Source organism: Cynocephalus volans, chromosome 5 (genome assembly GCF_027409185.1).
Source record: "Cynocephalus volans isolate mCynVol1 chromosome 5, mCynVol1.pri, whole genome shotgun sequence".
NCBI lineage: Eukaryota > Metazoa > Chordata > Mammalia > Dermoptera > Cynocephalidae > Cynocephalus > Cynocephalus volans.
Genome location: NC_084464.1, coordinates 41983999 through 42006084, shown reverse-complemented (window position 1 = coordinate 42006084; position 22086 = coordinate 41983999). Strand labels below are relative to the sequence as shown.

The 22086-nt window shown below is 48.1% G+C and overlaps 1 protein-coding gene across 1 annotated transcript; it reads left to right on the top strand.

Annotated features, from left to right (window-relative positions):
* The first annotated feature begins 145 nt into the window (after nucleotides 1-145).
* On the top strand, nucleotides 146-20671 carry GABBR1 (gamma-aminobutyric acid type B receptor subunit 1). The gene is made up of 18 exons (XM_063096529.1): nucleotides 146-451; nucleotides 3838-3972; nucleotides 4372-4542; nucleotides 5709-5810; nucleotides 6112-6177; nucleotides 7026-7217; nucleotides 11202-11444; nucleotides 12074-12137; nucleotides 13353-13430; nucleotides 14822-14972; nucleotides 15451-15583; nucleotides 16875-16991; nucleotides 17088-17195; nucleotides 17631-17724; nucleotides 18483-18610; nucleotides 19224-19352; nucleotides 19579-19722; nucleotides 20498-20671. Exons 1-18 carry the CDS (start codon nucleotides 146-148, stop codon nucleotides 20669-20671), a joined length of 2535 nt encoding a protein of 844 aa, XP_062952599.1.
* The last annotated feature ends 1415 nt before the right edge of the window (nucleotides 20672-22086 follow it).

Genomic DNA, 22086 nt, shown 5'->3' with positions numbered 1-22086 from the left:
CTTCCCCGGGACTCTATCCTCCTCCTTCCCACAAAACCAGGGATGGAGGCGCCTCCCCGACACCCCTTCAGCAGCCCTTCCCAGGAAAAGTGTCCCCCCTGAGCTCCTCCCTCTCCCCAAGCAGCTACCCCCGGCCCCCCACGCCATGGGGCCGGGGGCTCCGTCTCCCCGGATGGGGTGGCCGCTGCCGCTTCTGGTGGTGATGGCGGCAGGGGTGGCTTCAGTGTGGGCCTCCCACTCCCCCCATCTCCCGCGGCCTCACCCGCGGGTCCCCCCGCACCCCTCCTCAGAACGGCGCGCAGTGTACATCGGGGCGCTGTTTCCCATGAGCGGGGGCTGGCCAGGGGGCCAGGCCTGCCAGCCGGCGGTGGAGATGGCGCTGGAGGACGTGAATAGCCGCAGGGACATCCTGCCGGACTATGAGCTCAAGCTCATCCACCACGACAGCAAGGTAACCCCGGACTTGGGAGTGGGTGGGAGGTAGGGGCTTGGAGGGCAGGGGGCCAGCCAGCTGCGTGCCTCAATCTGAGTCGCCTCTGGGAGTGCAAGGCAGACCCCTCCCATGTGACTAGCAGGAAATGGGCTGCAGGAGCTTGGGGCGAATCGCAGGGGCTGAAGGTTCAAGATGAGGGTCTAGGGGTTCAAGATGGTTAATCACGTTGCAAGACAGACCTTTCTGTCCCGCTGCGGGAGACTCATGCAAGTGCTGGGGGGTGGATTTAGGGTTTAACCGATCCTGATCCCCCTGGGGAGTAAACTAACCCTGGAATGGGTTGGGAGGTAGAGAGAATGTCAGAGGTGGGGAGCTAGATAGGGGTTTACATTTACCATGGCAACAAGGTAAATCTTGGCGTAGGTTGGGGCTGCAAGGAGTAGGGACAGAAGGAGGAAAATGTTGACTTGAGAGCTCTAGTTTATTTATCACAACAAACAGCAAGGTAGCTGAGAGCCCTACCCGACTCCTTCTCATTCCTCTATCCCCAACCCTGTTGGAGATTCCTGGACTGTGAGAATATATGGCATACAGTGGTTGGGGAAGACTAATGATCAAGAGGAGGGCAGGGGCACTGAAAAATTAATTGGGTTAGGGGTCCACAAGGAAGCTCCCCCACAATGGCATGGGGATGGAGAGGAGTCAGGATACAGGGAGAAGAAAGAGAACAGAAAAGAATGGCAGAGGGGTGGGTGGCAAAGAGGAAAGGTGTGGATAGTGAGAGATCCTGAGGCGTCCTGTGGAATTTGGGTCCTGACTTTACCTTCCCTTATAGCATTGGCCTCTGGGATGTGAGAAGGGAAATGGGATGTAGAGTTAGGAAGGTGAAAGGTGGGAGAGGGGAAAGGTAAGACAGTTTGGGTCCAGGGGTATTAGGGGACGGTTTATAATAAGATTCCTTTTGTACCCCTTTCCCTTACATGAATAATTGCTGGTATGGGGAAGAATGTGACACAGGGAAGGAAGGAGATTTGAGACCTCCTCAATTTATCTTTGACATACAGCCCCAGAGACTTAAGAGATTGGGTTAGGGTGAAATAGAGTACAGGAGGTGACAATTTGGTGATCTTACAACTGGGGTGGACAGGGGATTTATATTCATTCTTTAGAACATCAATATACACCTAGAAATAGGTATGTCAGGGGGAAGGGGACAGAAGTGGGATTGAAGGTAGGGTGCTTGGGGAGAAGTAATCACAAGGATTGTTAGGAACTTGGAGGGAACTTCAAATCCCTTCTGACTGTTACCTTCTCAGTGGTTCTCAAGCTTCAGTGTACATAAGAATTGCCAGAGGAGTTTGTTAAAAATACAGATTCTAATTCCTTGGTCAGGGATCAGTCCCAGGTATCTGCATTTTTGGCAGTAGAAATTCTGCCCTCGTGGCTGCCTGAGCTGTAGCTAACCCCAATATGCCTATGGGAAGAGCTGCAGGGTACAGGAAAAGAATTAGGTTTTAGGGTAGGGGAGGCAGGAGGAGAAATAGAGGGTCAGATCTGGTGGAGGGGTCAAGCTTGGGACAGTGAGAGAGATCATTAGCTGTGGGGGGTGGGAATGTGGGGAGAGAAATAGGGAGGGATGGGGGCAGGCTTTATGACAGGGGATCACAGGGAGATAGGAAAGGTCTGGCTGTGAGCTCAAACTCATCCATCATGACAGGTGATTCCCTGGAGGTGTTGGGGAGCAGATGGGGGCCCTGCGGAAAGGGAGCTGGAAGACAAGATAGTAGAGGCACCAAGGGGGTGGGGTGGGAAGGCAGAGGAACTGGAATGTGTTTGTTTCCTGTCTGCAAATGCAGAGCTTTGAGAAAGCAAAGAAGAGGGAGAACAGAGGAAGTCTATAGGGGAGGGGGTGAGAGCCACATGGTGGAGAAAATCTTCAGTGATGAATAAGGTGTGGAAGGGGGAAAAGTAGAGAAGAAATGAGGAAACAAAAGAGGAGGCATTGGTCAGCGTGTGTTGCCCTGTTTTGTATGTACCTTATATGTTCTTGCGTGTCCTCATTGTTCCTTTTAACTTTTTCTTCAGACAAGAAGTGGAGGGTCAGCTGGGGGCAGGATCTGGAATCATAGGTGCTAGGAGAGTGCAGGAAGGTGGGACCTGAGAGTGGTAAAGATATACAAAGATACCCAAGTGGAAGACTTGAAGAGAAAACCTTCAAAACATTGTTGAGCACTGTCCTTTGCAGGGGCTGGGGGGTGGGGGTGTGGTTGGGGGTTGGGCAGCAGAGGGTGCTGGGTGAGTGTTGATTCTTCAGATTCCATCAGCTTCCCCTGGCTCCCCCTTCTCCAACTTCCCACAGTGTCCCAAATGTCAGGCTCAGTGGGAAGTGAGCAGGCTCCAGGGGGCCTTCTTTATTTCCTTTCTACCTACCCCTGACCATATCACCCCCCTCTCTAGTCCCGTGTGCCTCCTGTCTGTGTCTCCTCTGCCCTGGCTCCCCGCTGGCTGCCATTTCTTTTCCACTTCCTTTGGCGCTCCAGCAGCTTCTGAAATGTCATATATCAGCAGGAGGGGAACAGGCAGTGGGACACCCAGGGTTGGCTCTTCCTCTCCTCCTTGTTTCCCCTCCTCCCACCCTTCCTTTCCTGTCTGCATTGTTTACTTTCCCCAGCTCTGAGTCTCTCTTTCAGGCACCCTTAAAATTATCGAATTTCTTGCGTCCTATTTATTCTCCTGGGTTCTTTCCTCATCTTAGATTTTTCCCCACTTCCACCCCTAGTGCCTTTTTTTTCTAATGAATTTATCAAATGTCAGTACCCAGCAGGAGGGGATGGATTGCTGAGTGGGACCCCCTAATGGTCTTATCCCTCTTCTCTCTTGTTTACTTATCACTAGCCCAGAAAAGAGAAGAGGGAGGGAAAAATGGAAGGTGGGGAGGGAGTTTGCAGAGGTAAGGGAGGAATTTTCATAATATGGCTTTGAGTGAGCTGTCTGGGGACATGGGGAGAGTTTATTTGTATTCCTGCAGATTCTTTTCTACCCATAGATGTTTGGAGCATAGAAATGTGGGGTAAGGGGCAGAGGAGACAGAGGGAAAGCCGGGCTTGGGGGTGTTTGAGGATGAGCTGAGAAGAGGGCAGGTGGTATACGCATTAACATCAAAGAAGGGCTGTGCAGAAGAGAATATGGATGAGGCACCAGATGGAAGACAGAGAAGGGAGTTTAATAAAAGAGGAGAAACAAGGAATTTGACAGGAAGAGATGTCAGGAAGAAGAAAACGGTAATAATGATGAACATGAGTAATTGAGAAAGGACGTGTTTGTCCAAAAAAGATAAAAGAGTAAGAGTTGCAGGGAGGGGGTGCTTAAGAGAGTCTGCCCTCATTCCCCACCCCCCCATTCAGTGTGACCCAGGCCAAGCTACCAAGTACCTGTATGAGCTGCTCTACAACGACCCTATCAAGATCATCCTTATGCCTGGCTGCAGCTCCGTCTCCACGCTTGTGGCTGAAGCTGCGAGGATGTGGAACCTCATTGTGGTAAGGAGGGCTGGGAGCCAGAAGGGGGGGTCAGTCCCCTTTGGGCTGTACTAAAGCGGGGGCGGGGAGGGGGAGATTGCAGGTTTGTATTTAAGAGGACAGTGGAGGACCCACTTCCAAGATTGAGAGTCCTCTGCAGACCCAAGCTAGTGGCCTCCTAGCAACAGGGGCCTGACAGTGCTGCAGCTGACCTCGTTCTTCAGAAGGAGCTGAAGTGAGATCAGTGAAAGAACGTCTTGATTGTGAGGGGGTGTGTGAGTCTTTGAGAATCACTTTTCCTAGGGCATAGGTGGGAAGGTTTGGAGAGAGTGGGGGAGAGAAACCCCGAGGCAGGGAGAGGGTTAATGGAACTCTTGGCCACCCTTAGTGGATCCATTTACCTAACCCCTTTCCTCTTAGCTTTCCTACGGCTCCAGCTCTCCAGCCCTGTCAAACCGGCAGCGTTTCCCAACGTTCTTCCGAACACATCCATCGGCCACACTCCACAACCCTACCCGTGTGAAACTCTTTGAAAAGTGGGGCTGGAAGAAGATTGCCACCATCCAGCAGACCACTGAAGTCTTCACTTCGGTGAGGAGAGACTGGGTATAGGGCAAAGGGGGCATCTACTTAAGCTCCTGTGGAGAGAGATGTGACCCAGGATTTATTCTTGGCAGGGGTGGTGTGGTGGGGGGGAGGGAGAGATTTTGATTCTTTGTCAAAAGAAGACACATTCCAAATGGGTTAAGTGCATGTTCTTTCTGTAGCCAGGGAATGAACGAGTTAAGTTTTTGGAATCCTCTCCATCTTTTTGATTTTATGATTTTTTTTTTCCCTTTTGATATTTTGTTCCCCAGACAGATAGACCAAAATGACTCAGTTCTGTTAAAGAAGGTTCAATCCAAAGTTGAGGCAAGAAAAGAGGGGGGATATGAAATAGGAACCCAGAAAGGTAGCAGATTCCAGAGGCGCTTCAGGGGGGTGGTGGGTGGGTGTGAATGGGAACAGAGGGGATTGGAGCTCCTGGATATGGGGGCAGAGAGGGAAAGGAGAGAAAGTGAAGGAGAAAGGTGGGAGAAGGGAGAGAGAGAGAAAGCAGAGAGAGGGGACAGGCAGGCAGAGGGGAGAGAGAGGCAGACAGACAAGGAATGGGTCTGGTCGTTGATGCTGAGAGAGATGCTGATGGACAAGGAGAGACTGGAGGGGGAGAAGGAGATTTATGGAGGCAGAGAGGAAATATGTGGCTGTCTATTGAAGAAGGTGGTCTGCTTCCTCCCTTTTGTTCTACTCTTTGGGTCCTCTATCCACTCTTATATTATGTGGCCCTTAAATCCTCCCCCCACTTTCTCTCAGTGATTCAGGCTGTTCTTCTCTTATCCTTTTGTCTGTCTGACAACTTGCCTCTTGAGGTTGACATCATCCTGTCATACTAGACTTTGCCTTGTCTTTTCCTGTTTTCTCTGTTTTCCTTTCCCCCATTTCTGCAGTCATTGGTAGGAGAGGGGTGAATGGGGTGGCTTTCCCAGACATAGACCCTCAGGAGGGGCTCACCCTGCAGCTTCCCACTTGGAAGCCATATCCTAAGACTTCAGATGCTTTCCTTTAAACTCACCCCAGCTTGGGGACGGGAGCTGTTGAGGGATGGTTCAGAACAGCTGCTCCTTTGCTCTGAGGATGCAATCTCCAGTTAGCACGTCTGGTCCTTACTCCATCGTGTGCTGCACATTTTTCCTATTTGTTTCTCATTCCCACCCAAGACTCTGGACGACCTAGAGGAACGAGTGAAGGAGGCTGGAATCGAGATTACTTTCCGCCAGAGTTTCTTCTCAGATCCAGCTGTACCCGTCAAAAACCTTAAGGTGGGATGGTTGGGAGTGGTGGGCTCAGCCTACAGAGGGACCAGGCAGGCTGGGGGTGGAGGGAACAGTGGTTGGTTGGAGAGGAGAGCCAGGTGGGCTCAGGCTTGATCCTGTGAGTCAGTAGCATCTCCTGGGGAAGTTTAGCTCCATCTTCCAGTTGACATTTATCCACTACCCATTGAACATCACCCTGCACTAAGCACTTTTGGATGGGAAATCAAAGCCACGAAAGCCCCCGGCTTAGCCTCTCAGGTGTTTCCAGGTGGCCCTCAGGAGCTCTGTTTCTTTTTCCATTCTGTAGCGCCAGGATGCCCGAATCATCGTGGGACTTTTCTATGAGACTGAAGCCCGGAAAGTTTTTTGTGAGGTGGAGTTGGAATCTGAAGGGGGTGGGGACTGGGTGGGTTCTCTGCCTTGGTTTTCTCCTGGGGTCTCCTCTCTGCAGCTCTGCTCAAGTTGATAGCAAGTGATCTGAGGTGATTGTTAATATGGTGTTCCTATCTGGTGGCTCTGACTCCATCCCTTGTCTGTGTGTGTGTGTGTGTGTGTGTGTGTGTGTGTGCGTGTGTGTGTGTGTGTGTGCACACGATACTTTCTCCAGATCTCATTTTCCTATCACTTTTCGTTTCCTGAGGAGCCCATGAATCCCATCCTTCCTGACTGGCTGGAAAAGGCCACTCAGAAATAGATGGACGGACATTTGCAACAACATGGATGGACCTCGAGAGAATTATATTAAGTGAAACAAGTCAGGCACAGAAAGAGAAATACCACATGTTCTCACTTATTGGTGGGAGCTAAAAATTAATATATAAATTCACACACACACACACACACACACACACACAAAACCGGGGGGGGGGGGGAAGAAGATATAACAACCACAATTACTTGAAGTTGATATGACAAGCAAACAGAAAGGACATTGTTGGGGGGGGGAGGGGGAAGGGAGGGAGGTTTTGGTGATGGGGAGCAATAATCAGCCACAATGTATATCGACAAAATAAAATTAAAAAAAAAAAAAAAAAAAGAAATAGATGGACTGAGAAGAACTTAGAAAAAGGAGTTGTTTGAGCCTTTCCTACCCACCCTGAGACTTGTACATTTCTCTTTTAAATTCTGCTGCTTTTCTCTGATTCCCAAGAGGCTGAATAGTGTCAAGTAAGATAAGATAAAAAACCCAAACAAATCCCAGCCCTCCTTCTCTGCATTCAGGTGTATAAGGAGCGTCTCTTTGGGAAGAAGTATGTCTGGTTCCTTATTGGGTGGTATGCCGACAACTGGTTCAAAACCTATGACCCGTCCATCAACTGCACAGTGGATGAGATGACCGAGGCGGTGGAGGGCCACATCACCACTGAGATTGTCATGCTGAATCCTGCCAACACCCGCAGCATCTCTAACATGGTGAGAGTGTGGGGACATAGAGGCTTGCACACGGGAGGGCAAGGGGACTGAGGGAGCCTTGTGGGGGAGGGGAGAGGGTGTGGCGTTTGGACATACAGGAGGGGAAGGGGCCTGTGTCCACCCTGAACTTGTTTGCATCATGTTTCCTGTGGATTCTACCTCTGCTGTGACTTCTTTGGGCAGGACAAAGAGAGAAATGATAGAGTGGTATGTTCAGTAGGCCCTTGATGAGTGGAAGGGCTGTTACCATGGAAACGAGGAGCAGTTGGTGAGAAGTCAAATGAGGGAGAGACGTTAATGATCACATGGATGCTTGTATATGCAAGCACACCTGGAGACTTACCTTAGTTCTTCAGACTTGCTTAATATTCACTCATGATTGATATGCAATTAGCTTGGATCCTGATGCCTTTTTTAAAGATTCTTTTTTTAGAATTTTAGATGTAAAAGAGACTTTTGACATCATTTAGCTTCAGATAGCTGGTTAGTGACAGACTTGGAGCTAGAAGGCACATTCTCTGATTGGGGAGGACTGGGACAGCCCTGAAGGTGAGGGGCACAAGGGAGTGTGGGTGTGGGGAGCAGAGGTTTCTTTCCTGCTCAGTGCTACATCTTACAGTACAGGTATCTTGGGTGAGCTTTTTAGGATAACCTATGTGTCTGCTTATTATACCAAGTGCAGCCCCCAGGTCTGGAATGCCTGCTTTGGAGAGCATGCTAGGGATGAGTTAATGGTTGTAAAGCCCCCAAATAGCTTATTTAAAAAAGTTTTAGTGACAGTTGCTTTTATGTGGTAAACCAGGAGCTTAGATACATGATTTCAGTGATCCTCACAGCAGTACTCTGATGCAGATTTATCATTTATATTTTACAACCAGGAAATTGAGTCTCAGAGAGGTTTAGTGACTTGTCTCAGGTCACGCAGCTACTGAGTGGTCCAGCTGGAATTGAATCCTAGTTAAATCTAACTCCAAACCATTGTGCCTCCTTACTTTCCATGGAAAACCATGAATCCTCACTAAAAAGTTTGTACTTTCATCTGCTAACACTGTTTAGCTGATGGCAGTTTCTGAGCAAGGGAGAAATAAGATTCAGGAAATTGGTTCTGGCAGTGGATTGTGATGAAGGGTCAGTTGCCATGTGGACTCTGACCATAGACTCTGTCCTGGGACATTCTAAGATGACTCTATGTTTAAGGTATCTTAGTTGAAAAATATAATGAAAAAATTCTGGAAGGTCATTTACCTGTGGAGTACCTGAGAGGTGAGTCATCCTCAAGCAACTGGGGAAGTGGTGGAGCTGGTTACCAAAGCTGGAAAGGCTTGTTGGTGCCTAGGACCTGCCAATCATGGCTTTGTCCCGTAATAGAAAGGTGGAGTAGCCTGGTCACAAGCAGGGGATTGGTTAGGGATGTAGAGGGACACCTGGGTTTTGGTGCAGGTTGAGTTGATGGGGCTCTTTCTGGTTCTTGTTCTCTAGAGACAGATGGTGCTGGCCTTTTAAGCCATAGGGCTCCTAGAGCCACCAGCCTAAAATACCAGGTGGAGAAGCCAAGATTTTCTAATAGAGGACAGAAGCAGCCTTAACAACTGACTAGGGAAGAGATTATAGATGAATCACACAGTATCTAAAGAGTGGATCAGAAGGAAGCACTGGACTAGGGGTCCAGAGCCATGGAATCTTAGAAAAGAAACAGAGTTGCCTTAACTCCATAAGGATGGACTTAAGTGTTGACTAGAAGTTCTCAAACTTTAGCTTTCATCAGAACCACGTGGAAAGTTAGTTAGTGCACAGATTACTGGGCCCTTCCCTGGAAGTTCTGATTCAGTAGACCTGGGGTAGTCTGAGAATTTACATTTCTAGCAAGTTTCTGGGGATATTGATGCTACTGGTCTGGGGATGACACTTTGCGAACTATTAGATAGAGCAGTGGTTTTCAACCAGAGATTGCAATGTCTGGAGACAATTTTGGTTGTCACAACTGAGGGTGGGGATTTGGGGGAGGGATAGATGCTCCTGGTATCTCATGGGTAGAGACTAAGAGTGCTCCTAAATGTTCTGTGATACACAGGACAGCCTTTAACAACAAAGAGCTATCCTGCCCAAAATGTCAATAGTGCAAAGATTGACAAATCCTGGTTTAGAGAAAGAATCTTTAGGGGCCATATATAGAAATGGAGAATGAGTTAGAATGGTTTTGAAGAAATATAGCTATGGGCTAGAGGGGATTGTGGAGGTGGCATACCTAGAGATAAGATTGTGAGTAAATCCTGATTGGGGTAGAGAGCCCATCAGATCTGGGTACAGTACAGACTTAAAAACTACCTTAGGAAACACATTTAGGTCACTGCCAAGCATCAATTCTCACATATAGAGATAGCCAGACAGGGCTGTTAAAAAAATTAGAATCATAAATTTGTGCTTTGTTAATTCACTAACTTCTATGGATTTTGAAAGTTTTACTGTTGTTCAGTTTTCCTTAAGCTGCATAGTAAAATTTCTCTTTGAAAATTTATAGCCATATCTTTGTTGACTAAAGGGGGAAAGATTGTTTTTCATAACTTCAGTCATGGTGGGGTGGGGTGGGGGGAGGGGGGGAGCGAGTGGTGCCCCCAATGGCCAGCCGTGTTAGTGGTAGTGAGTGACCTGGAGCAAGCAGAGAGTGTGATCAGGGGATGGCATCATGCTGAACAGATTAATCCCATCCCATCTGGTTTTCTGCTGCAGTATTTACTTTGAACTGATGGTTGGATAGACCTGTAAGCCAAAGGATTACTCAGAAAGTCTCAGCCTGGCTGCTGTCTGTGAGCAGGTGCTCTTGGAGAGAGGCATTTCAGTGTACAGATGCAGTATAGGGTAGTTGGTAAGGGTATGAACTTTAGGGCCAGACCGTCTGGGTTTGAATCCCAGCTCAGTCACTCGCTGGTAGTATAACTTTAGGCAAGTTACATAACTTTTCTGTGCCTCAGTTTTTTAATCTCTAAATGGGGAAAATAATATTATCTGCATCACTGGGTTGTCTGAGGATTAAATAAGTTGATATATGTACTTTAGAAAAGTACCTGACACGTAGTGAGCTTGGAGAAAATTATGTTAAGTGAAGTAATCCAGGCACACAAAGAGAAATACCACATGTCCTCACTCATAAGTGGGAGCTAAACAACAAACAGAAAAGAAAGACCATAATAAAACATTGAACTTTCAGGGGAGAACAGACCTATAGTTATTAGAGGTGGGAGAGGAGGAGGAGGAGGTGGATAGGAAGTTGGGTAAGAGACACAAAAAGAAATTATGATTTGTAATGATGAACATGCTAATAATATTGATTTGATCATCACATACTGTATGCAAATACTGATAGTCAATTCTGTACCCCATAAATAGGTATAAATAAAATTTTTTTTAAAAATTGAAAGAAAAACATAAAATAAAATAATTTATCATTTTAAAATAAAATAAATTATAGGAAAAAAAAAGATGGCAAGAAGTTAGCACTAAAGGAAAATCTTCCTGGTTGACAGGCAGAGTGAGAAAGCCTGTGGAGTCACCTTTTCTAGGATCTTCTAGATTTGGAGGAGCTATTAGATTCCAGGCCAACTCTATTGGGAAAATCTGAAGGATGAGAAAACATCAGCGTTGCGTCTCTTCATTGGAATATACGTGTCTCGTTGCTCTGCCTCTACTTTCTGCCGTTTGCCATTCATTCTGCAGGGTGTTTATTCAGACTTCTGTTTGTAGTTCTGAGCTAGCAGCTGTATGCACTAAGACTGCTGGACCCAGCTAATCTCTGCTCTAGTCTAGTAGCTTCCGATCTAAGACAGACACATGGGTATAGTTAAAGATTTTGAATGTACGTATGCTCAATCTGGCAACATGAATACAAACTGTCCATCCACGGTTGAAGTGTTTGAGCCAGAATTGGGTCCACCTTCCCCCTGCACCCACACACATTCCAGTCCTTTTCTCATGTTTTTCCCTCCTCAGACATCCCAGGAATTTGTGGAGAAACTAACCAAACGACTAAAAAGACACCCCGAGGAGACAGGAGGCTTTCAGGAGGCACCACTGGCCTACGATGCCATCTGGGCCTTGGCATTAGCCCTAAACAAGACATCTGGAGGGGGTGGCCGTTCCGGTGTGCGCCTGGAGGACTTCAACTACAACAACCAGACCATCACTGACCAAATCTACCGGGCAATGAACTCCTCATCCTTTGAGGGTGTCTCTGTGAGTTATGGCAAATTCCTTCACACTACCCTGTCCTCCCATTGAGAGACCCCCTCAGAGGTCCCTCTCCTAGAATCATGCCTTCTTCATCTTTCTCAGTCATTTCTCTGCAATAATCGGCCTCAGACCAGGGCAGCAGGGATCCCCAGACCAGAAGAGCCCACAAAAGACTGGAAGGAACAAAATGGCGTAGTCCATTTTTTTAACCTCTTTTTTCATTTCTTTTCAAATCAGTCTAGGTATTTATGAATCAGATAAGAACTGTAGTATTTTAAAAGAGGAAACAGTCTGAAAGATCATCTCCTTATTCCTTTTAAAGTGAGAAAATTAGTGACCAGAGGGATTTGGTGACAGGCTTAGGCCACACAGGCAGAAGTCAGGTCTCCAGGTGCTCTGTCTGGGGAATTTTCCCATTCAAATCTCATGGGTGAAGCTTCTTCTCAAAAGAATAATGTTGCTAAAATCTAGGGTATGGGCATCTGGGGTATGTCCTATATACAGGCAAATACCATAAATAGCATTCATTCAGAAGCTCAAATACATCAAAAACAGAAGGATGAGTTCCTGATGTTCTCTTTTTGCTCCTGCTTTTGTCCCCTTTGTCTTCCTCTCCATGTTTCTCTCTCCAGGGCCATGTGGTGTTTGATGCCAGCGGCTCTCGGATGGCATGGACGCTCATCGAGCAGCTACAGGGTGAGCGCAGGGGCAGGAGGGCACCCGGGAAGAGAACACTGGAGACATCAAAGATTGCCTTGGTGCTTCTCTCCTCCTGCCTTTCTCTTTTAACTGTGTTCATCAAGCCTTTAAATAATAAAAAGCTTAAATATGGGTGGGTCTGTCTGAGTTGCAGTGGTTGTGTTCTTGAAAAGGAGCATGCAATTTAAAAATAGGCCTTCTCTTTCCCATTGGCTTCCATTTTAATTTCAGAAATTTTCCTTCATTGGCTTGGGTTGAGGGGTTAATGACTTGTCAGTGCATACTCAGAGACTCAAGGAATCTAAGAAATCTTCTATTTTTTAAAGGGAATTCATTGACTTTCCTTGCAATGTAAACTATCATTCCTAATTTATCTGTAGTATGTATAGTTTAGCTTTTCTGGATTATGTTTTCTTAAATCTTATAACTTAGCACACTTCCATATTTGCAACATTTCTATGAGTTAATTTTTTAACTCCACCCTCTTCTCAGCCTCTTATGTCATGGCCAAGAGACCCATTTCTTGGCCTCCTGTGAAAAGTTTCTTTCTTCCCTTCTCCCCACCTCCCACTTCCTATTAGCTCATTTTTGTATTCAGGACAAGAGGGAATGGACTTCAGCCATGGTGAAAGGCATGTGAATTGGCTTTTGAAGGAAAAGTTATGATAACTGGGACAGTTCTAGAACAAAAATCTTCGGAGTGATTGAATTTCACTTAGTGGCTCTTTAAGAGGCAGATATAATGTATCCAAGGAACCAGAACCCAACCAACGGAAAAGGAATTTCTAAAATTAAAATGAAAGCCACTGGGAAAATAGATCCTGTGATTCTGTCCATCATGAGAGGGAGGATATGAAGAAATATGTTTAAAAAGCTTTAGAAGCCAGAATCAAAGTGAGAGACATCTCACCAAGAGAGGTGTGAGGTAGTGAAATAGGTGGCAGACATGTGGAGCCTTCCTCACAGAAGAGGTTTAAACATTCAAGATATTCTTATTTATTTGAGTTGCCTTGGGAACCACCTTATATTGCTTTTAAGACAGGTCACTGATTCAAGTGACCCCTAGGTTCTTCCAGGCATCCTTTAGGGGCTCAGATGAAGGTGTAAAATCAGATGCAACCATGGAAGGCAGCTTTAGGGAGGTGGGCAGCTGAAAATGCCTGGGATCATCTCTTCAGCCACCTGTGGTTGCTCCTGTTGTCATTTGTCCAGGTGGCAGCTATAAGAAGATTGGCTACTATGACAGCACCAAGGATGATCTTTCCTGGTCCAAAACGGATAAGTGGATTGGTAAGTGGATCCTGTTTATATTTTCCTTCAGTGCCTCTGAACAATCAAGGAAAAGAGTCATACATTTGAATGAGGGTGGATTGGTGGGTGCCATTAGGTTGAAATGTGGGAGTGAGGTGGTCCAGGGGCAGGAGTTAAGAGAGAGTGGATACAACCTCACAATATGTGGGTAGGAGAGACTGGTGTATCTGGAGAGGGAATAGGAGGTGGGTAGTACTATTTTTAATAGTACACTGCTGTGGTAACTGGGGATTAGAGGCAGGGGGTGGGCAGGGGGTGGGAAGTGGAAACTCCATTTGGGTTTCCCAGATGTCCTGGTGCCTTGATATATCCGAACCAGCTACTTCAAGCCTAGAACTGCCTTTTTGTCTGTTTTTGTCAGGAAAACGATTACTTAAACTATACTTACACTTTTTGTATCTGCAAAACCTCACCTAATTGCAGTCTGATAAAAATGTATGTTTTAAAGAAGTAAAATAAGCAGTTATTCTTTGTGTACTTGGTGGGCTAGATGATAGGAAATGGGAAAGATACCAAAGGTGGGCAAAAGGAACGACTTACCGATAAAAGAAAGGATTGGCACCTTGAGGGTGGGGGGAAGGACACAACCATTGAAGATAGCTGGCACTTGCTCTGCTCAACTGAAATCTAGTCATTCCCAGCACTGCTGGAGTTTTGCTTTTTTTTTTTTTTTTTTTTTATAATTTGAATTTAGGACAGTGTTCTGTACTGCTATAAATGCTGCGTGGCCTAAATTAGCCTTTTTTTTTTTTAAACTAAGCAAATTGAAATTAATTCTTTTGGTGAACTATGACAAATTTGAACTTCTTTTTAATTATAACTGGAGAATACCTTTGGGAATACCACCCTGCCAGGGTTAAAATCTCAGATTAGTTTTATTTTTGCCTAAGATTAGGAGGCCACACTAGATGCTTTGAATGAAGCCCCTTTATTTAGCTTTATGATTCTGTAATTGTCTTTTGCACCTTTTGATTTGGGTTATAAGTGATGTCATTAAATTTATTTCTCAGCCACCCCCTCTTTCCCATCCCATTTTCCTTTGCTGCAAGAAAGACAGAAAAACAGAAAGAACAAACATTAACAACAAAAAAAGCCTCTACTGCTGTAGTGATTTGCTTCAGCATTTCCCATCCTCTGGACATAATATTCACTCCATCTTCTCATCTTATTTCTGATTGCTTCCTAAGGCCCTTGAGCGTTCTATCTGCAACAGCCCCTATTCAGTAGAATTAGGGCCTTATGTCCTCAGCTGATGACTGAATGTCTGTCGGCAACCTTGTCCTCTACCCCTTCCTCCTGTCCCATCTTCATTCCTTTGTCCTCCTTCCTTTCTCTTTTCTCCTCCCTCCCCCCTCCCCTGTGCCATGCAGGAGGGTCCCCCCCAGCTGACCAGACCCTGGTCATCAAGACATTCCGCTTCCTGTCACAGAAACTCTTTATCTCCGTCTCAGTTCTCTCCAGCCTGGGCATTGTCCTAGCTGTTGTCTGTTTGTCCTTTAACATCTACAACTCCCATGTCCGGTAAGTTTCTCTTCTGGCATTTTTCTGTCTTCCTGTCCAAGAAAATGAGCATGCTTCTTGAAGGGAGTGAGACTAGAACCTGTGTAACTCCTTTAGGCCATGTATCATGGTTTTCATTCTGACTTACTGAGGATGAAAGAGGGGAAAACAGATACAACCCCCACCCCTGCTCCAAAGAAGCTCACTGGGGGGGGGGGGGGAGCAAAAAATACCCCAAACCTTTGGGGCTCTAAATAAATAGACTGTTTCTGGTGGGGCCCTGTGCTGGATGAGGCCCCCTGCAGCTACATCTCCAGCCCAATGACCAAGTTGACTTTATCTCTTAAGGCTCTGCCACCTGCTCCAAGCCTGTCTTCCTTTAGCCCTGTGGCCCTGAAGTTGGGGTCATGCATTGCATGGCGTTTGAAGAGCTGAGCCTCCCTGGAGAACAGGGGTAATTCTGTTCTCCCCTCCCCCACCCTCCCCGCTTCTGCCCTAGTTACATCCAGAACTCACAGCCCAACCTGAACAATCTGACTGCTGTGGGCTGCTCGCTGGCATTAGCTGCCGTCTTCCCTCTTGGGCTGGATGGTTACCACATTGGGAGAAACCAGTTTCCCTTCGTCTGCCAGGTGAGGAGGTGGTGGGCAAATACCTTGCAGAATGTGGCTCTCCTGCCCTTTTCAGGAGCACTTTCTGTGATTTATGGTTCCACACCTTTCCTTCTCTCATCTTTCCCTTCCTCCTAGCATCACCCCTCTGGTCTATTTGGCTCCATCCCTTCTTTCTGTGCCTCCAGACCTTTTCATTCTGTAGTTCACTTGTCAGTTCCAAGGTTGCCATGGCATGCCTTGTACAGAAGAGGAGGGAGGTGCTGAGAACAAAGGAAGGGGGTCTGCACAAAGAACCCCTGAACAATGGTGGCTTGTCTGTGGTGTGGGAGCTGAGAACCAGAACTGTGGACTTCCCACGGCAGCCTCAGTTGGGGTTTGGAAGGATGGAGGGAGAGATCTAAACAGACAGCAGAGAGAGATGGGGGAAGGGACCACTGTCACACAGGGAGGAGGGCCTTCAGGGCTCTTGGAACATGCAAGGTTCTGGGGCAGTGGGGAAAGGCTGGCTTCAACAGTGATATTTGAGTGATTCTCTATTATACTGGTGGGAAACACCCACTCTTTCCATGATTTGGCCCATTCTTTCTCTTTCCTCTGCCCTGTGCTGTCCTGATAACACATCTGTGCATGCCATTTGCACACACATGCACATGCAGTTCATCAGGAGTTATCTATTCCCAATGAGACCAGACTGCAGTGGGAGAAGCTGACAATTATCTGCACTGCAATAGGAGAGGTTCTAGAGTAGTGATTTGCACAAAGTGCTATGGGAGTGACTAAGGGAGAGCAGCTCACAGTCAGGGTGGTTGGGTGGGCCTTATAAAAGAGGTGATGTTTGAATATCAGATGCATCGATTTTGTCAATCTGAAAAATAGAGGAAGGTTACTCCAGGAGCACAGGGAACATCATGTGGCTAGCAAAGGCATGAAAGAGAGTAGTGCAGCATGGCTGGAGCATGGGGTGGGTGAGGGTCTGGGAGGTGAGCCTGGACAGGTGGGAGGGGCCATATGGTGAAGGATCTGTGTTGCATCGGAGGTGCTCAAGCTGTGACCTGTAGGTACTGAGGAACAGTGAGAGGTGTTTGTTTTCTAAGATCCTCTTAGTGGTGTAGAAGTAAGAGATGGATTGTAGGAATTGTAGGAACTAGGGAGTCTTCTGCTGCCCTGCCCCTTCCCTCCCCACACACATTCCCCCCACTGGCTGTGACCTGCCTGCTGTCTGCCCACACTCCTCCTGTGGCTCTGCCTATCCTATCCACTGTCCCACCCTCTGCCCGCCCTGTTCTGCCTGTGCCCTCTCCTTTTCCAGGCCCGCCTCTGGTTCCTGGGCCTGGGCTTTAGTCTGGGCTATGGCTCCATGTTCACCAAGATCTGGTGGGTCCACACAGTCTTCACAAAGAAGGAGGAGAAGAAGGAGTGGAGGAAGGTGAGCCACTTCCCAGTCCTCAGCACTAGCTTTTTGGCTCTTGGGGCTTAGAGGATTTTCCCCTGATGTGCCTGTGCTCCCTGCATGTTTGCCTAGACCTTGGAGCCCTGGAAGCTGTATGCCACAGTGGGCCTGCTGGTAGGCATGGATGTCCTCACTCTCGCCATCTGGCAGATTGTGGACCCCTTGCACCGGACCATTGAGGTACTGCTTGAGAAGAGGTGCTGGGGGCAGGAGGCAGAGTAGGGTCACAGGCTGTCATGTTCCCCCAGGCCATGCATGGTCTTGAGGGATAAAGCTGCTTGGTGTGAGAGTACTTTCTGGCCTTCTGCATGTCAGCAGCTCTTCCTTTCTTTCCTAGAAGGAGTTCCATCAGAGGATTCTGGATTCATCTAAAGAAAGGAAGTGGTGGGGATCTGGGAGGGATGTGTAGAATTTCCTGGTGTTGGGGAAGGTGGGGAACAAGCACTTCATGTGTGTTCAGGAAGATGTTTCCAGGCCTAGAGTGGGATTTGGCATCAGCATTTAGGGTCTCATAGGAAAGAAGCAGCAGGGTTGGGAGTCAGGGACTGAGCAGAGGACTGAGGAGGGAAGGGTAGGAAGGCAACCATCTTTCCTGTGGCCCCATTTCTCCCTTAGACTTTCGCCAAGGAGGAACCAAAGGAAGATATTGACGTCTCTATTCTGCCCCAGCTGGAGCACTGCAGCTCCAAGAAGATGAACACATGGCTTGGTGTGTGGGATGTGGGGAAAGAGGGGCAGGAGCAGCTGAGGTGGGAGGGATAGGCAAGGGCAGTTGGCTTGGAGGAGAAGAGTCTTTGAGAGAGGAGGCAGAGAGCTTGTCAACCCAGCTTGATGTCCCCCCCGCTTTGTCATTGCATTAATCTTTTCTGAGAATAGAGGAGAGTTGATCTTTTGCTGTGAGAATCTTAGGGTCCAAAGCAGGGATGAAGATAAACTTGTATTCAGCAGAGGGACCAGTGGGGATGGCCCCATCTTCAGACTCGGTACCATCTGTGTCTGGTCAGCTTCCTGGAGTAAGACTGAGACTGTGAGGTCATGGGTATAGGCCCCCTTGGCCTTACTGATGTTGCTTTGATTCATGGCCACAACTGGCAATCCTACCCTAAGCCTGGAAAGCCATCTTCCCACCTGGAGGGTAAGGGTTGAGACATTGTGTGTGGCCCAGACTGGCCCATTCCCGGCCATTCATCAGGCTCTTGCTTCACTGACAGCTGCTCATGACCATCATCTTCCTGTGTGAATCCCAGGAGGCAGCAGTGAGGTCTGGACAAGTTGGGTGGACATAGAGATAGGGGACACGGGAAGAGATGTGCTAGGTCAGAGGGGCTGGATTGGAGAGGAGAGTCCCCTTTTCACTGTGGAGCTATGAGGAGGATCAGCAGTAGGTGAAGAGAGAGGATGATAATTGAGTGGCCTATGAGGATGAGGAGGTCCTCTTGCCCAGGTGACCCTTTCCTGCTATCCTAGGCATTTTCTATGGTTACAAGGGGCTGCTGCTGCTGCTGGGGATCTTTCTTGCTTATGAGACCAAGAGTGTGTCCACTGAGAAGATCAATGACCACAGGGCTGTGGGCATGGCCATCTACAATGTGGCGGTGAGCTTCCCAGACACCTGGCGTTGACCCTGTGGGCTGACTGCAGCAACCCAGATGTATTTGGTGGACTGGGAAGAATCAGACACTAGATCTGGGATCAGTTGCATGGAAGTCTTAAAATGTTTGTTAATGCCTCAGATTTATAAAGTACTTTACAGTTTATAAAGCACTTTACAGTTTATAAAGCACACTACAGACATTTTATAATTAATCTTCTAGCAACTATCTAATGAAGTAGATATTAGTATCCTGACTTTATTAGGAACACAGAGAAGGTAAATTCTTGTTTGTGGTTCATGGGCTGGTCTCTGAACCAAGATTTCTGGCCGGGTATACCCAGGGACTGACTGATTCAGGACCTGAATGTGTGTATAGAGATCCTGGGAGTTCCTGCCTTGAGGGAGGGGTGGACCTAGATCTAGGAATTGGTTTGGGACAGTTTATTTGGGATTCTTCTCAATCTAGAGCTGGGGATGATCCAGAATTAGGATTTTTTTTCAAATGGGAAGTTTACCAGGAACCTGTCCTCATAGGCTCTCTCAGGGGAAGAAAACCTTGGATCCTGTCTGAGCCTGCAGAACTGAGACTCCCCAAACACATTCTAATCCCCTAGGTCCTGTGCCTCATCACCGCACCAGTCACCATGATTCTGTCCAGCCAGCAGGATGCGGCCTTCGCCTTCGCCTCTCTCGCCATAGTTTTCTCCTCCTATATCACTCTGGTTGTGCTCTTTGTGCCCAAGGTGAGGTTCTGGCTTCTCTCCCACCCTCTCTTGTTCTATGTCCCCTCCATCCCTTCTTCCCAGGACTCTGTTCCCTGCCCCTCCTGGCCCCCTCCTCCCACTCCTTCCCTTGTTTTGGGCCCAACCTGTCCCTCTTGTTTTCATTCTTCCCAACTCCTTCCCTCCCTCAGCTAATCACTGACACAGTCCCTGCTTGGCCATCCCATGCCCAAACATTTGCCCCCAGATGCGCAGGCTCATCACCCGAGGGGAGTGGCAGTCTGAGGCACAGGACACCATGAAGACAGGGTCATCGACCAACAACAACGAGGAGGAGAAGTCCCGGCTTTTGGAGAAGGAGAACCGCGAGCTGGAAAAGATCATCGCTGAGGTGCATGGGGGATGGCAGGGTGTGAGGGTTGGGGTGGCGGAGGGACCAGGAGGCCCATGTCCTAGGTTGGGTTGTCTAAAGCACAGCCTGAGATACAGGTTCAGGTGGTCACAAGGGAGGGTCTCAGGAGAAAACCAGTGAGGGAGTGAGTGGAGCAGGATAGGGAAGGGCAAAGGGTTGAGCAAGACTCAGTCTCAGGTAAAGTCTAGTGTTGGCCTCATGAGGTGGAGGGGGCTCTGGAGTGGCAGCCGCACTGTTGACTCAACACACTTGAGGCAAGGGGGTGGCCAGTGGGTGTGGGTGGCAATTGGGGGGCAGCTGAGTCATTAGCAGCCAACACTCAGAACAACTTGATGTCAAGTGTGCCCCCCAGCACAGGGGGTCTGGGCAGGTACCCACAGTGTCCACTGCACCCCAGGCAGTAGTTAGGGGCCACTGCAATGCCAAAAGGTGGGAATTCAAACTGGGTTGATGGAAATCTCTGGGCAATTTATTGGAAACTGTGTGCACTGATTTTTCTCCCCTTCTCTATTTTCTCCTTTTGTTTTCAAATTTTCTTGTCTTTCTCTGATCTCTTTTCTTCTGTTGGTGACCCCATTATGTTCTTTGGCCTTCCTTGTTCCATGTTGATTCCTCATTTTAATTTCTTCTGTCTTTCCACTTATCCGATATCTCCCCCTGCCCACATTTTTCTTTGCACTTCCTCCCTTTCCCTCCTCCCTGCCCTCCATGACCTCCCTCTCTTCTGCTCTCCCAATTGTGTTTTTTCCTCCAGAAAGAGGAGCGTGTCTCTGAACTGCGCCATCAACTCCAGTCTCGGCAGCAGCTACGCTCCCGGCGCCACCCCCCAACACCCCCAGACCCCTCTGGGGGCCTGCCCAGGGGACCTCCTGAGCCCCCCGACCGACTTAGCTGTGATGGGAGTCGAGTCCATTTGCTTTATAAGTGAGGGGAGTGGAAGGGAGAACAGGCCAGTAGGGGGAGGGAAAGGAAGAGGGGAAATGGTGGGGACTTGGGGGAAGCAGAGGATCCCTATCCCCATTGGGGAAGAACATGCTATCCAATCCCATCTCTTGTGAATACATGTCCCTCTGTGAGTCCTGGGGTTGTTTGGGTCTCCAGTACTCTGGGAAACAACCTTTTTCTCTCTGGTTCATTCATATAATTTTATATCACTACTTCATCATTTAGTTTCTACCTCTCTTGAAGCTACTTGCTCACCGACTCCTCAGCAGCCTCACATCATCTTTCTCTGTCTAGTTACCATGGCAACCCCTTTGCTTTTGTGCTCTGCTCCCATCCAGCAGGGGTCTCCCCACAAGTGCTCTTTCCACCCCAACAGGAGCCTCTCCTTTTTTCTCACCATCATAATCCTTTCATCCTTCTGCCCTTCCACACATTTTGTCTCCCACTGAATTTTGCTTTTTCTGGGGACTCCTTCTTGCCAAGGCTCACATGCTCCTTGCCTCTGCTCACACTTCTCAGCACACATGATCCTCCCTCTCTTGCTTGTGCCCACTGGACATGCTCCTGTGCACACACGCTTTTCCCACATGCTGCACTCAGCTATGTGTGCCTCTCTCGTGGTCAGGGTTGTGTCCATGTGTGTGTTTGGGTAGGCACGTGCACTTTGTCTAGCATACTGAGTCATGTCCTCTCTACTTGCACACATTCGTGTTTTCCCTGCGTACACTCAATGTACTTTGTGTACCTTTGCACCTTAAAATCATTGTATTCTTCCAACAGAGCCATGTGCACCACCCTGCACATTGTTATGCTCTTTTCCCCAATTCATGTTTCATGGGGCCTTCCACACCCTCTCCTTATCGCAGAGTCTCAGTTTCTGCTCAGACGTCCCCCCCCTCTCCTTTGCATTCATGTACCACCCTCAATCTACACTCACAGTCATCCTCTCCCAAGATCGCTCCCTTTTGTTTTGTGTTATTTTGGGGGAATTGAGGGGAAAATGGGGGCAGGTTTGGGGAGCTGCTTCCAGTGGATAGTTGGTGAGGATCCTGACCAAAGGAAGGCGCCCCTGACTGTTGGCATGGACAGATGGACCTATGGGTGGGAGGTGGCGTCCCTTTCACACTGGTGTCTCTCCGGGAAGCATCTTCCTGAATCCTAATAAATGAGTGAACAGTGTGACTCAGCACCTCACACTCCTTCCTCCTTCCTGTGGACAGAGTGGGCTTCAGCCCAAGGAGGGAGGCTCGGAGAGCTCCAAGTTAATGAAAAGGCGTTGAAGCAGAGGGGTGGAAAGAAGTGTTTTATTGATCCACTGAGGGCTTAGCAGGGTGAAGCAGGACTCGATTAAGGTCGAGATTAGTGAGTGATGACATTAGTGGCTAAAAATGTGGGCTC